Source organism: Empidonax traillii, unplaced genomic scaffold (assembly GCF_003031625.1).
Source record: "Empidonax traillii isolate 1590-97213 ecotype Southwest subspecies unplaced genomic scaffold, ASM303162v1 scaffold254:size1037790, whole genome shotgun sequence".
Taxonomy (NCBI): Eukaryota; Metazoa; Chordata; class Aves; order Passeriformes; family Tyrannidae; genus Empidonax; species Empidonax traillii.
In genome coordinates, this window is record NW_020955447.1 from 697,473 (window position 1) to 710,119 (window position 12,647).

At 40.4% G+C, this 12,647-nt stretch overlaps 1 protein-coding gene across 2 annotated transcripts in view; it reads left to right on the forward strand.

Annotated features, from left to right (window-relative positions):
• Positions 1-1,637: 1,637 nt before the first annotated feature.
• Positions 1,638-12,647, forward strand: part of KIF25 (kinesin family member 25) — a 41,021-nt gene continuing 30,011 nt past the window's right edge. The window contains exons 1-4 of one of the 2 annotated variants that reach the window (XM_027889132.1): positions 1,638-1,878; positions 2,633-2,698; positions 6,706-6,822; positions 8,701-8,839. In XM_027889132.1, coding sequence (XP_027744933.1) covers positions 1,804-1,878; positions 2,633-2,698; positions 6,706-6,822; positions 8,701-8,839 — 397 coding nt within the window. In that variant the 5' untranslated portion in view covers positions 1,638-1,803. Of the gene's footprint in view, positions 1,879-2,632; positions 2,699-3,000; positions 3,331-6,705; positions 6,823-8,700; positions 8,840-12,647 lie in introns of those variants that run through there. The other variant, XM_027889133.1, reaches the window with a different exon arrangement.

Sequence of the window (12,647 nt, forward strand, 5' to 3'; positions counted from 1 at the left end):
GATGTTGATAAAATCCTGTCTGCCTTACTTAGTGCCAACATCTTGTAACATCCACAGCATTGCAGCACTTTTGAACTCTTTTTTTAGCCTTTATCCATTTGTCAGTTCTCATTTTTCCAGCAACGCAGAACTAGTTGCAAGGACAAACCACTGAGTTACGTTCTTGTATCCCAAACCCAACTGCAACCAGCCAGCTGGGTCTCTTTTTTAAACTGAGGCTACAGATCATAATAACTTGTTGAAGTTGCAGCATCACAGAAGACAGTGGATGGAGATGCACAGGGGTGTTTGGTTTGGTCTATGATAGATGGCTTGCATCTGGGTTCCTCTGGAAAGGATTGCTATCCCTTTGTGGCAGACATGGAGAGATTCACTGCTTTGTCTTTGGATTTTCTACTGCTGTATGAGAGCACATTTGCCATGTTCAATAGACAGTAACCTGAGACCTCTATTTTGCAGAACTGGATTCTTCTGTAATTATCATGTTGGTTTTGGTTTAAAAACCCCTAAGCAACTGTAGTGCAAAAATAGTGCTATTTCCCGCTTCCAAGAAGCTGACATGTTTATCTCTGGCATTTTATAGTCAAATGGTATTATGACTGCTTTCAAGATCGTGTTAATCATTCAGTGCAATACAGTAGAGCACTAAGGAATATTACTAATGTATGTCATGTATTCATTAGTGTGAGACCCCAACCACAGCCTGGATGAATAGCTCCTGTCTTGGGCAGCCTCTCAGGACTCCCACACCAGCTGAACCCGCAGGCTTTGTCCTTGTCTTAAGTCCAGCCCTAACACGGGCTGTATTCACAGTTAATAAACAGACCTCTCTGGTGCATCATCCTGCCCAAAGCAGGGTTAGCTACAGGTAATTGGGATTTGAGTAGCTCCAAGGATGGAGACTCCATAACCTCTTCAGCCACCCTGTGCCAGTGTTTGACCACCCTCCCACTACCCTTACACTCCTACCCCGAGGTGCAGTGGTGTTCATGCTCTCCAATCAGGTTTCTATACATATTGACTGGATCCCACTCAGCCTTCCCATCCTCCAGGCTGCACAGTTCCCAGCACACCCGGTGTAGCAGATGTTCATATCCCTTAATCTTCTTTGTGGCCTTTGGGGCCTCAGCCCATAGCACACAGCACCAACTGCTCGCAGCGAGAAATCCCGTAGCCAATATCAGAGCTCTCAGCCCTGTCCTTCTCCTCCTCCTCCTCGCCCTTTTTGGTGGTGTGAGGTTTGCACCCCTGGGCCCAGGGACCAGGGAGCCTCACACCAGCCTTGGGAGCACCAGGCCTCCCTTCTGTTCCTGCGCTCCCTGTCCTAATCCTCTGCCTTGGCCTCAGAGGTCCCTTTATCCCAAGAGCCGGTGCAGGTGGTAGGATCCCCCCAGCCCCTCTGGATGATGGATATGGACCTCTACTGTCACTTATGCCAGGAACGCAGTAGGGGAGGGATCCCCCGGTGCCCGTGGACATCAGCCCGCTGCCCGCCCGGCCAAGCCCGAAGCGAGCGCAGAACCCCCCCAGCCCTGCTGGGGGCGCCCTCCCTCACGGGTGCCGGGCGCCTCCCCGCCCCGTCCCCTCCCTGCTCGAGGATTGGTGGGCTGCCCTGCCACTCACGGACCGGGAGGGGCTGGGGGCGGTGCTGGCGCTCATCCAGCCAATTGCAGGGCGGGAAGGGGGCGGGCCCGTCGCCATGGCAGCCACTCCGCCGCGCCGGCCGCGTCCCGGGTTAAATCCCCGCTGGAGCCGGGGCCGGGGCAGCTCCTGCTCCGCCTGGGCGTGGGCGCGGGGAGGACGATGCGGCCGCGGCGTGGGCTCGACCCGGGCTCCGTGTGGGCGCAGCGCCTGCGGCAGCTGGAGCAGCAGTTGCGCGTGAGGAGCGGGGGCGGGGCTGGGGCGGTTGGGGGGCGGGGCCTGCCACCCGGCACGTGCGACGGGGTCGCGGTGGGCGCTCCCCGATCCCGCCCTTTCCCGGTAAAAGTGGGCTCCAGGCGAGGAGCCTGAGTCCGGCAGCGTGGGGATGCTTGTTGGGCCGCTCGACAAGCTAGAGAGGCTGCTCCAGCTGGGGTTGGGATAGAAATGGGGTGCCAGAGCGGCGAGCGGCGCTCCCGCCTTCCCTCGAGCCCGGCGCTTGTGGGAGATGGCACCTGTGCTCAGGAATAGTCTGGCCGCCACACCATGGAAAGCTTCTAACAGTGCTGCCTTGGAAATGGAAACTTACTTGGTTATGTACAAGTAAATAAAATAGCGCTTCTCTGATAACCACAGCTTTGGAAAATGCCGTGGGGGTGGTTTCATAAAGCAAGAGGGGTTTACATTGTGTACCTGTTCATTCCCACACAAGCAGGCAAAATGACAGAAAGGATAGAAATAAAGGACTCTTAAGAGTTTATCCTGATTTTTGCGAGCTTGTATACGAATCTTATTGTGATTAGGAGATTGAGGCTAGGTAGTCCTTTGATATCAGAAGATTGAGAAGCAGTGGAATGTAATAATGAAAACTGTCATAATGAAATAATGTTAATCAGACTGAATGAGTCTGAGTACCATTTAATTATCATCTCAATTAAATTAATCTGATTAATTCTTACTTTTGGGGGGGGGTTGGGTGTGTTTTCTTCCTTAGGCCAAAGAAGAAAGAATAGTTGTCCTGGAAACTGAAAATGCTGCTCTTCATCTAAAACTTGCAGAGGTGACTATTGGTTATTTTTTTCAAAAAGAATTCTTAGGAAATTAAAAAAAAAAAAAAAAAAGACACTGAAATCTGCCTTCCCATTTTCAGGTTTTGCAGTTTTTACCAGTTGGGAAAATCTGTAAAGGGATAAAGGCTCAGCATTTCTTTTCTTTTCAAAATCATAATGAAAGACCGATTATGTAACTAGGAGTTGTCTCAAAGTTAAATATTTGCTATTGTTTTAAATTTATAAAACTGAACTGAAGGAATGACTCTGCAAATGTTTAATATGGAATATTGCTTTCTTCTTGGAGGGAACATGTTTGTCTGAAACACAGTGGTAGATTTTTCAGGAAGACTTTTTAGATGCAATTAGGACAATGCTTTGAAAAGGACTGTTCGTAGAGAGCAGGAACGACATTTCATTGTGAGTAGACTTACCAGAGATGCCAGGTTGTGTGTCTTCACAGCACTAGTGTTACACTCGTCTGGAAAAGATGAGGTAGTGTTGCTCACGTACTGTGTCATGGAGCACACAGCAACAACTGGATGTCCTCATTTCCTTATATCCTTCTACAGAAGCTTAGGCTGTTTACCTAGACCATTATTGAAATAAGGAGCTGCCTGTGATGATGTCTAGGGCCATCAGGGTTAAGATCTCAGAGCTGTAAAGAATTTTGAATATAGGTCTATCCTGCTAGAGCAGAGCCAGCTGCGAGTACTAGTGATGATACAAACTCTTGGCCAAGAGTTTCTACTCTGGGCTGAAACATTAACTGGTTTTGTGACCTCAAGAAAGCCATTTACCCTCCCTGTGGGTTTGTTAACACCCATGGATAAAAGTGGGTTTAACATTTTTCAACATGTGACTTGAAGCAGATGGTACATCTCAAATGAGATTTGCTAGGTATACAGAAGACCACTGTAATTTATTCTGAGAAAATGTTTATATTTTTTTTTCTGCCTTCTAATATTCACTGAAAGCCTTAAGTATTTTATCTGATTAATTTTTACCTTCACAAGCATAAGAGATAAACTTTTCTAGTCAGTAAGGTACTTTGGACATAGGAAGGAGTTGCCGGTGTTTTAGATAATGAAGCCTTATTTTTCAAATAGAACACTGCTTAATTTTATTGAAAAATGTGATGAAAGATGTGAACACTTACAGACACTTGAGGACCAGTCAGAAACAAAATCAAATGATTTCTGGAAATACTTTGGAATTAACCTTGCACTGATGTTTCTACTCAGGCAGTTATTTAAATATACTTTAAAGAGTCACTTCTTCCTGATTAATTTGCCCCAGCAATCTAAAAACATGAGCTAAACTGAAATCTATGAAATAGTTTTACCGTAATTGAAGACTATGTAAAACAATGGTAATTGAAATTAGTATTATTTAAGGTTGTGCAATGTTGCACAGTATCTCCCAGCATTTCACCAGCTGTGCTGGTGAGAGAAGCTGCTGCCCTTGGCTGTCAGTCCATGACCCTTCAGATCTGCTGCTGGTGGAGCTGCCCTGGTGATTGAGCTGTAACAAGTTCAGTCACAGTGACCAGGGTTAACAGAGGTCTCATTCTTAACTTGTAAAAGCTAATTGGATTCATTTTGGCTGAAGCGAGTTAGGGATCTTTGGAGACAAACTTATGAGGATTGCCATAAATTAGGATTTGCAGTGTAGATATTTGTCTGTAGGCTGTATCAGTTATCTCTTGCTATAGACCTTCCCTTATATCCTTGAGACAGTGATGAATTGCAGCACTTCCACTGAGTTCTGCGGCCCAGTATATTTTTATCCTAGCAGCATATTGTAAGGGTTGTTAGTGAACATACGAAATCAGAGTCTTTCTTGGTAGGCTTCCTTTTGTCTATTTGGAAATGTGTTTATCTACCTGCACGCCCCTTGCTTTTGTTAGCTGTCCTTGAGGTCCTGATCCTGCAGCCTTCCTTACATAAAGCCAGGTCTGCTAGAGCGGATCCAATTGCAAAACTGAGATTTCACTTTGGAGAACCCTATTAAGTAGTTCAGTTTCACTTCTGTTTATAATAAAGCTGACTATAAAAAGTTTTACAGTCGATTTTTTGCTTCTAGGCACGAGCACAGATTTGCAGTTCTGGCCTGTGAACAGCTCTGATGAATGCTAAAACTATTTTAATGGAGAGAACCTCAAAACCAAGGAAACATTTACAATAAAGATAAACTTGATAGTGGAAGCAATGAGAGGGTGACTGCAATGACCAGCAGTCGACTATTCTGCTTTTATTGCTAGTGTTGGAAAATATGGAGGGTCAAGGGGAATCTGTGCAGATGGTGCAGATTAGATGTTAAAAGTAGGTTTTAACTAGCTTAAGCTTATTTAGTAATGATGCTTGAGTATTGCAATTGCTTATGTATAAGCTTAACTTTTCATGTGTGATTAGAGATACTAATTCTGGTGTGCTGCTTGGGTGCATTTTTGTCAAATTGTTTGTAAATATTACATTTGAGTAACATGAGTCTTGAAAAGCCTCAGAGTAAAAGAATGTATAAACACTGTATAGAATTAGTCTCAATTTCTGGGAGCTTAAAGCTTGTAACAAAAAGAAAATGAGAATTTTTTTTTTAAAATAATCTCTTCCTGCTATTTTTGGTCCGTTTAAGAACTTCTTATATTAGTGCTAAGGTGGTGCATAGTTGTGCAGGGTCTCCAGTTGCATTTGTAAATGGAAACTGCATGCTTTGTGAAGGTGAAAAAGCCACATGAAAACATTGGTTTAGATAAGTCAAGTACTTTTTTTGAAAATATAATATTTTTTTGTCCTTACAGCACCAGGACATTGTATTGTTGTTTTTGCTGATATCATCTGTAGCTAAACTGCAATTAAATGTTTAATTTTTACCTAATGTTATCAGGTTATTGGAATTAAACTCATTATGTGAGTAGGTTTAGCTCTTTCATGTCTTTTGTTGTACTCTTCTATGTTTTGCTAATTTGAATAATGGGAAACTGCAGTTGCAGAATGTATGGTGTGAATAAAGTAGGAAATAAGTCTATGCAAGAGACAAGTGCATTTCAAAAATAAAGGAAGAGGCAATTAGTACTGGGGAATGTGGGTGAAGAAGTTGCAGCTCATTTTAAGCACCAGCACTGTCAGTAAATGACAAAAATGCATTTTTTAATGGAATACTGATTCTTCCATATTGCAGAATTTCATAAGAAATCTCTACAGGGATTTCTTTTTTTTTATTGTGTTCGTTCCTGTAAATATTTAAAATTGTACTATTTCTATTTTACTTTTCAATTCAACATCTCAAAAAATACCCCAAAAAAACTTGGCCATAAAAATTGCTTTTTCATAATAGGTAATTTTAGACTTGCTAGGAAGCATTCTTCTCCACATGCTTTAAAAATTGCTTTGGTTGCTTTGATCTCTGAAGACCCAGCATAGGGCTTTATTGGCAGAGTTTTGCACCATTACAACCCTACACAGTGTAATGCAGTCGGTGTTGTCAGGAGGCTGGAGCAATGGACACTAAGCTGGGGGTTGTGTATTATCAGCTCCTTCAGGACTTTAGAAGTCAACCCCTGTATGTGTGTTCTGTTTTATGCCCTTCCAGAGTGCTTTCTACCTTAAATCTAGTTTCCAGGAGACACTTAATCCACCTCTGTAACCAGCCCTTTTTGCTAAGTGAAGACACAATTTTAACCCTTTAGATCCACCTCAAGTATAAGTAAGAGGGGTTAGGTACTGCAAAAGCATTTTAGTAGTCTGGTGCTCAGGTTTGCCACCCTAAGAAAGTAGAACTATGTGATGTTAGCTAGTTACCATAAGGTGATTCTTCACATGCTTCAGAAAAAGGTAAAAGCAAAGAAATTATGTATTGACAATATTCCATTGTAATCAGATTTGCAGTTTGCAGATTTCAGAGTTACAAGTGTTTACAGAGACAAAGGGGACAGAATGCAACAGGAAACATGAGTGTTTTAAAGTGATTTTTTGGTGGTTTTTTGTTTGTTTGTTTGTTTTTGGTTTTTTTTTAATAGTATCAAGGGTTGGCTGGAAGAAGCACCAATGAAGTATTGCAGCTCTACGCTGCTCGCGGTGGGCAGCAGAAATTGCAGAGGAGTTTTCTTGTAACCCAGCTGCACAGAGCAATAAAGGTAAAGACATTTGGTAATAATGTATGCGTAATCTATGCCCTAAACATTTACATTTTTATCAAGTATAGCAAAACACAGAAAATGGTCCGATATGAACCTGATCTGTGGCTTTACTGTATTCACAGCAGAGCTTGCATTGAGGTGTAGCTGTTGTTAAATGGTTTTGCAGCAATGGGCTGCAAAGTCACCTGAGAGGCTGCTAAAAGTGGCTGCTCCTGAGCTCCAGGATCTTACATACACGCTGCTGTCAATACCCAAGCTAGATATTTTTGTAATCAAAGCCTTTTCAATTCCTGATTTGATTATCATGTAGACATCCTCTAAAAAATAATAATTGTGATATACTTTAACCAGATAGATCCTTAAAAAAAGCACTGGAGAGTTCCATTGATTACTAAGAGTTCTGATCTGTCAGACCTCACGAGAGACACTCTCTCACAAGAGTTTGCTGTATGCTCACTCAGGTTTCCTTAACTATGCATCAAAGAGACAGAAACTGTTCTCCCAATGCCAGTGCTGTAGTATTTTCCTTTACTGAAGTACTTATTCATTAAGTTACTCTGTAGAGTATTGAGTTCCTTTAAGGGACACAAACAAATGTCAGCTTTTCTCAGGGCAGCACTGACTGGCTGCATAAAATGACTGAAAAGTATTTCTGGAAAAAATCTGATTCTTAAAAGGCAGAGAGATGCAGCTTAATTGTAGCATAGTTGGATTAGATGATCACTGTAGGTCCCTTCCAACTGAACTATTCAGTTCTATTCTAAATACAGTGATTCTGCTCAGTAAATTTTGTAGTCGTGTTTTACATTTTAGGCTAGCTAGAACGGCTTGTGATGCAATAGTAATGAATTGAGATGGTTTACTATTAGACATCAATGAATGCTAGAAAAGAGCAAAGCTCTCCAAATAAAAGTCTAGATGAATGGTAATCCTATACCTGTAATAACAAAAAAATACTTCTTCCCAGTTACACTCTGTGGCATTTGAGAGTAAGAAATACAGTGATTTTGTCCCGTAAGATTGCCTTTTTATCATTGAAACTAGTTGATTAATTTGAGGCCAGTACTATAGTTGGAAAAATAAAATGTCACAGAATATGTGATACTTTGTACCAGGCTGACTAATGAAACACCAGAGTGCTTCTGTTAGATAAGGTATTGTTAAGTTCATCTTACAAATGGTTTTACATGTTGGTTGACTTAGATGTCAAGAAGTCTACTAATCCTAAAATCAGGTCAATTTGTTTTTATTTATTCGTACTTGTAAGTGAATATAAGCCCATCTTATAAACATTTTAAAGTCTTATTACGTATCTTATGCTGAGTTATGTCCATAGTACAAATAAATTTCTGAACAATAAAGGTTTCTGATCTTTTCAAAATACGTCTATCCTCATAAGAAGGTATAGAACTAGCTTACTTAAGAAATGACTTAGATTGAATCTTAGCAAGTATCTCCTGATCAAAGGGTGGAAAATGAATGCAGGAAAGGATATATGGATCACAGCTTTTCATTGCTAATTCTGAACGTGTCCTATAAGTGAACAGAAGACACACATGCTCACACACACTTATGTTTGTCTGATGAAATAAGAAAGAGACTTGGTATACACTGAGTTAAAGTCAAAATATGTAGGATAAGATGGTAAGGATCCATATAGTCTTGCTGACATTTTTTAGGAAATAACATTGCTAAATGTCTTGCAAGGTCCTTCTCTAAACATGCTGAAAGACATACTCCTGAAGACTTCCTTTCATCAAGTAGAGAGTTCTTCCTGCCTGTAATATCTCACCATAATTATTTGTGTTGTTATATTGATTCTTCTTAACTGCTGTTTTTGTGTCTTTACAACATATTTTTCTTCTTGCCGAGAAGAGGCTTAAGCAAGACCTGAAGAGCCTCCATTCATTTGCTCTTGAGCTTTCAAAAGAGTTTCGGCGTCAAAGCAAGACTTGTCTTTACCAAGTTTTGGCAGCAGTCCAAGGGGTACAGCTGCAAAATGAAGCAATGCAAAGTAAGACTCGTTGCACTTATATTTTGAACACCTAACACCAACAATATAATTGTTAAATGTTACTAACATTAAAAGGTTGAGTTTGATCTTTTGAAACGTGTCACTGAAATTGTAGCACTTGTTTCTTGTTTGACCTTAGATCGTCAAGGAGTTCTGATGAGTTAGAAAGAGTGCAAATACTCTGCAGAGATTTAGCCTTTTTTAGGATTGCAGCTGCTATTAGACTGTTGCTGAGTTGGCTCAGCTGTAACATTTCTAAACTGGAGTTCTCAAGGCGTGATAATCTTGACTATTTTAGAATAGCCAAATAAAGAATGTGTTGCTTTATGAAGCTGAAATTTGTCTCCTTTTGACTGTACCAGAAGAGGACTTGGATGATTTCAGAGATTTCTGAAAACACTGCCTGAAATTAGGATAGACTGGATTTTTAATATTTCTGTGTATTTACAGAAAAAAAAAAATTACTTCCAAATCAAAACCTAGTTCCACTTGCTAGACTGTAGATAATAACACCACCTGGACTACTGTTTTGGAATTCAAGTGCTTCTTTGTTCTTGGAGGAGACCCAGCAGACACTGGTGCTCTCTGCCCTCCTCACTGAGGGCTATGTGCATTGGTCACGTGGATCTCATGACATGGATCTCTGCACTTGCTTTCAATATCCTTGATTCTGGTGGAACTTCTACCAGGGCTGAGAAGCACATGACACATACAGAGCTTCTATTGAAGCTTAGCAACCTGATGAACTAACAACAAATAAACAATGTAATCAGAGACCCTGTGTGATGCTCTGATACCCATGTGTTGCCATTTAAAAGATTTGGTTTTGTCCTGCTTTACTTTTTGGTTGAAACATTTCGTTTTGGGACTGATTTGATTCTGATGGGACTCCTCATGTCAATAGCGACAAAGAGCATTCTTGGTGTTAGATGTTTACAGCACTTGGCCCTGTAATGCACTAAGTTATGGTTAAAATTGATTTATTTATTGTATTGTCCACGTAGAGAAAATGCTCAATCAAGGTATCTTTAAAACAGAAAAGAAACAAAGTGGAAAATGAACTTTATCTAAAAGTGAATGTTTCCCTTATTGAAGCAGGGGGCTAAATGAACAGATAGCAGATTGGATATGGCACTTGATCTGTTGTGGTGTAAATAACTAGTAATTCCTGTTGACTGTTCTCAATTTTCACTTCATGATATATTGTTCTATGAGATCATAAGCAGGAGAAGCTTCCCTGCCTGTAACAAAATAGTGTGTTGGTACTTTGGTGGATGAGTTTTGTTTTCAATTTCGCTGTTTTTCGGGTCTCTGTCATGTTTAAGATGGAGATTCTATTGTTAAGGTTAAATATGACAGTTGGAATTGCCATCCTTAAATTACATATAATCTTTTGTAGACAGAAAGCCCTAAGTATATATTCTGGAGACAATATATATTACCAGTTTAATCTTAAAATAGAGATTGAAAATGAGGGGGGAGAATTATAGAAGAAGCATTTGAGTAGGTTAATGTCAAGGTTATAGTTGACATGCAGCAAACTATAAAACTTCCCTATAATAACCGAGTAGTCCCTTACTTAGAAATATTTATTCACAGTCTGAAAACCAGGCTACTTCCACCTTTCCCACTGAAATTCAAATAGTAGCAGTTCATAAGAGAGAGAAATGCCTATTACGTTATTGTTATAGGCCTGTTTCCCTCATAAACAAGGCTGCTATCACTTTTGCCAAAAATAATGGCCCCCCAACTGCAAAGGATACTACTGAGACAGATGCAGTAATTCAACAGATTTTTGGAAGGGTAGGAATTTATAAAAATTTAAGATTACTTTTTAGATTGCTTCACCATGCAGATATTATCAGAAAGAGGAAATTACAGTATCTGTGCTGTTGCAGCCCAGTGACTTAGATATACTTTGCAATTCTAGGACACTTTATCTCTGGGCTGGATAAGAGGGAAAATTGGGTAAGGAGCTTATTTCTTACTTTACCCATATCCTAGCACCTACGTATTTTGCTCCTTTTGGAGAAAGCTGAGCTCTGCACTGTGCAGATGTGTTTGTGGAACATGAACTACAACCATCTTTTATTCTCAGCTCAGCAGGCGAGTCTCAACAGCTCAGCTGCCTGTTGAAAGCATTTCCCTCTGAGTGTGAGTATCTGAGGAGGAGAGGGACCTTGGATCCAGCAGCAGAAATATTGTTGAAGCTCAAAGAATAATCACAGATCATAGAATGGTTTGGGTTGGAAGGGACCTTAAAAGGTCACCTAGTTCCAGCCCCCCTGCAGTAAGCAGGGACATCTTCAACTAGACCAAGTTCTCAGAGCCCCATCCAATCTGACCTTGAAAGTTTCTAGGGATGGAGTATCCACCACCTCGCTGGGCAGCCTGTTCAAGTATTTCACCACTCGTTGTAAAAACTGCCTTTCTTATATCTAATCTAAATCAACCCTCTTTTAGTTTTAAGACCATTAATCCTTGTTTTTGCAATAGGCCCTGCTAAAAATAATGTTATAGCCTAGGATATAAAACATAGCTGAATTCAGAAGTTTTGGAATTAAGTCTATTGCATCATACCTGCTTGTCCTAGAAGACATGATCAGATTGATCTCCTTTTTAAAATGAAATCTATTATGGCAAGAAACATTAAAAACCTCAGGGGGCTATGTGGACAGCTACACATCCATATCTCCGTTACGCTATGGCTGTGCTAAGTTATGCTCCAGTTTTTCATGTCCCTTTCATGGAACTTTCTGTTATGCTTGTGTAACCGTTTGTGCAACCACATGCAAAACAGATTAGTGAGCTGATCCAGGACAGAAACTGCTCAGAAAGATGGATTGCTTTTAGACCTCAGTGTGACTGTGGAAACAGGTGTGCAAGCATGGTAAAAGATCTGGTGCAGCACTGAATGGGAGGGAATGAAAGACTTCCTAACCAGGACTGTCGATTAAAGGAACATTACAATCCTGAATATGTTTGCAAGACATCACCACTGTTAGTCTGATTATTGATGAAGATCCTAACTGGGATCAATAATGTTTAAACAGAAAAATCAGCATTCCCAGCTCCCAGAGAATTTCCATACAGGTCAATGAGATGGGCAAAGCATGGGGGAAAGGGACATCTATAAGTGCTACAGGCATGTGATAACTACTTGCATAATGAAGACTATGTAAAATAAGTATTTTGAAACAGATGTACCCAATGACTGTCCCTAGGTTAAGGATGAAAATGTAACTCCTAAATAGCTTGCAGCTAATGCCAAGTAGACAACTAGGAAAGTGTTAAATGAGTGTTTGTAACTATATGGCTCTACTTTCAGAAAAAGAATAAATGTTCAGAAATAAATTATGCATTAGGAAACTTGCTCTGTGAAGCTTCAAGAAGTTTTTCTGTGCTGCACTTAAAGCTTTACAGAAGATGGACATTAAAACTGATGGTTCAAGTTTTACAAATATCAAAATACCATCTGCTAAATGCAGCAACTTGACTAGTTTTTTAGAGACTGTTGCTCAAAAGCCCTAGTGTCAAATTAGGAAACCCCAGGGTTGATTTCTGTTTTCAGTTATATTCACTATAGAAGGGCTAGTCAGAAAAAAAAAAAAAAAGGGAAGAAAAAATGAGTAGTTAGGTACTAAGTTAACTGAATCTATAATGTCCAGTTAGCTTCTCAAAATCCTCATGAAGAGACCACTTAAATATTGAAACAAATTAATAATTTTTTTTTTCTTTCAAGACTGGAATAATGGAAAACTACCCTTAGCACCTATTGCTTTACCTTACTGCTTAGTCAAGAGACTTA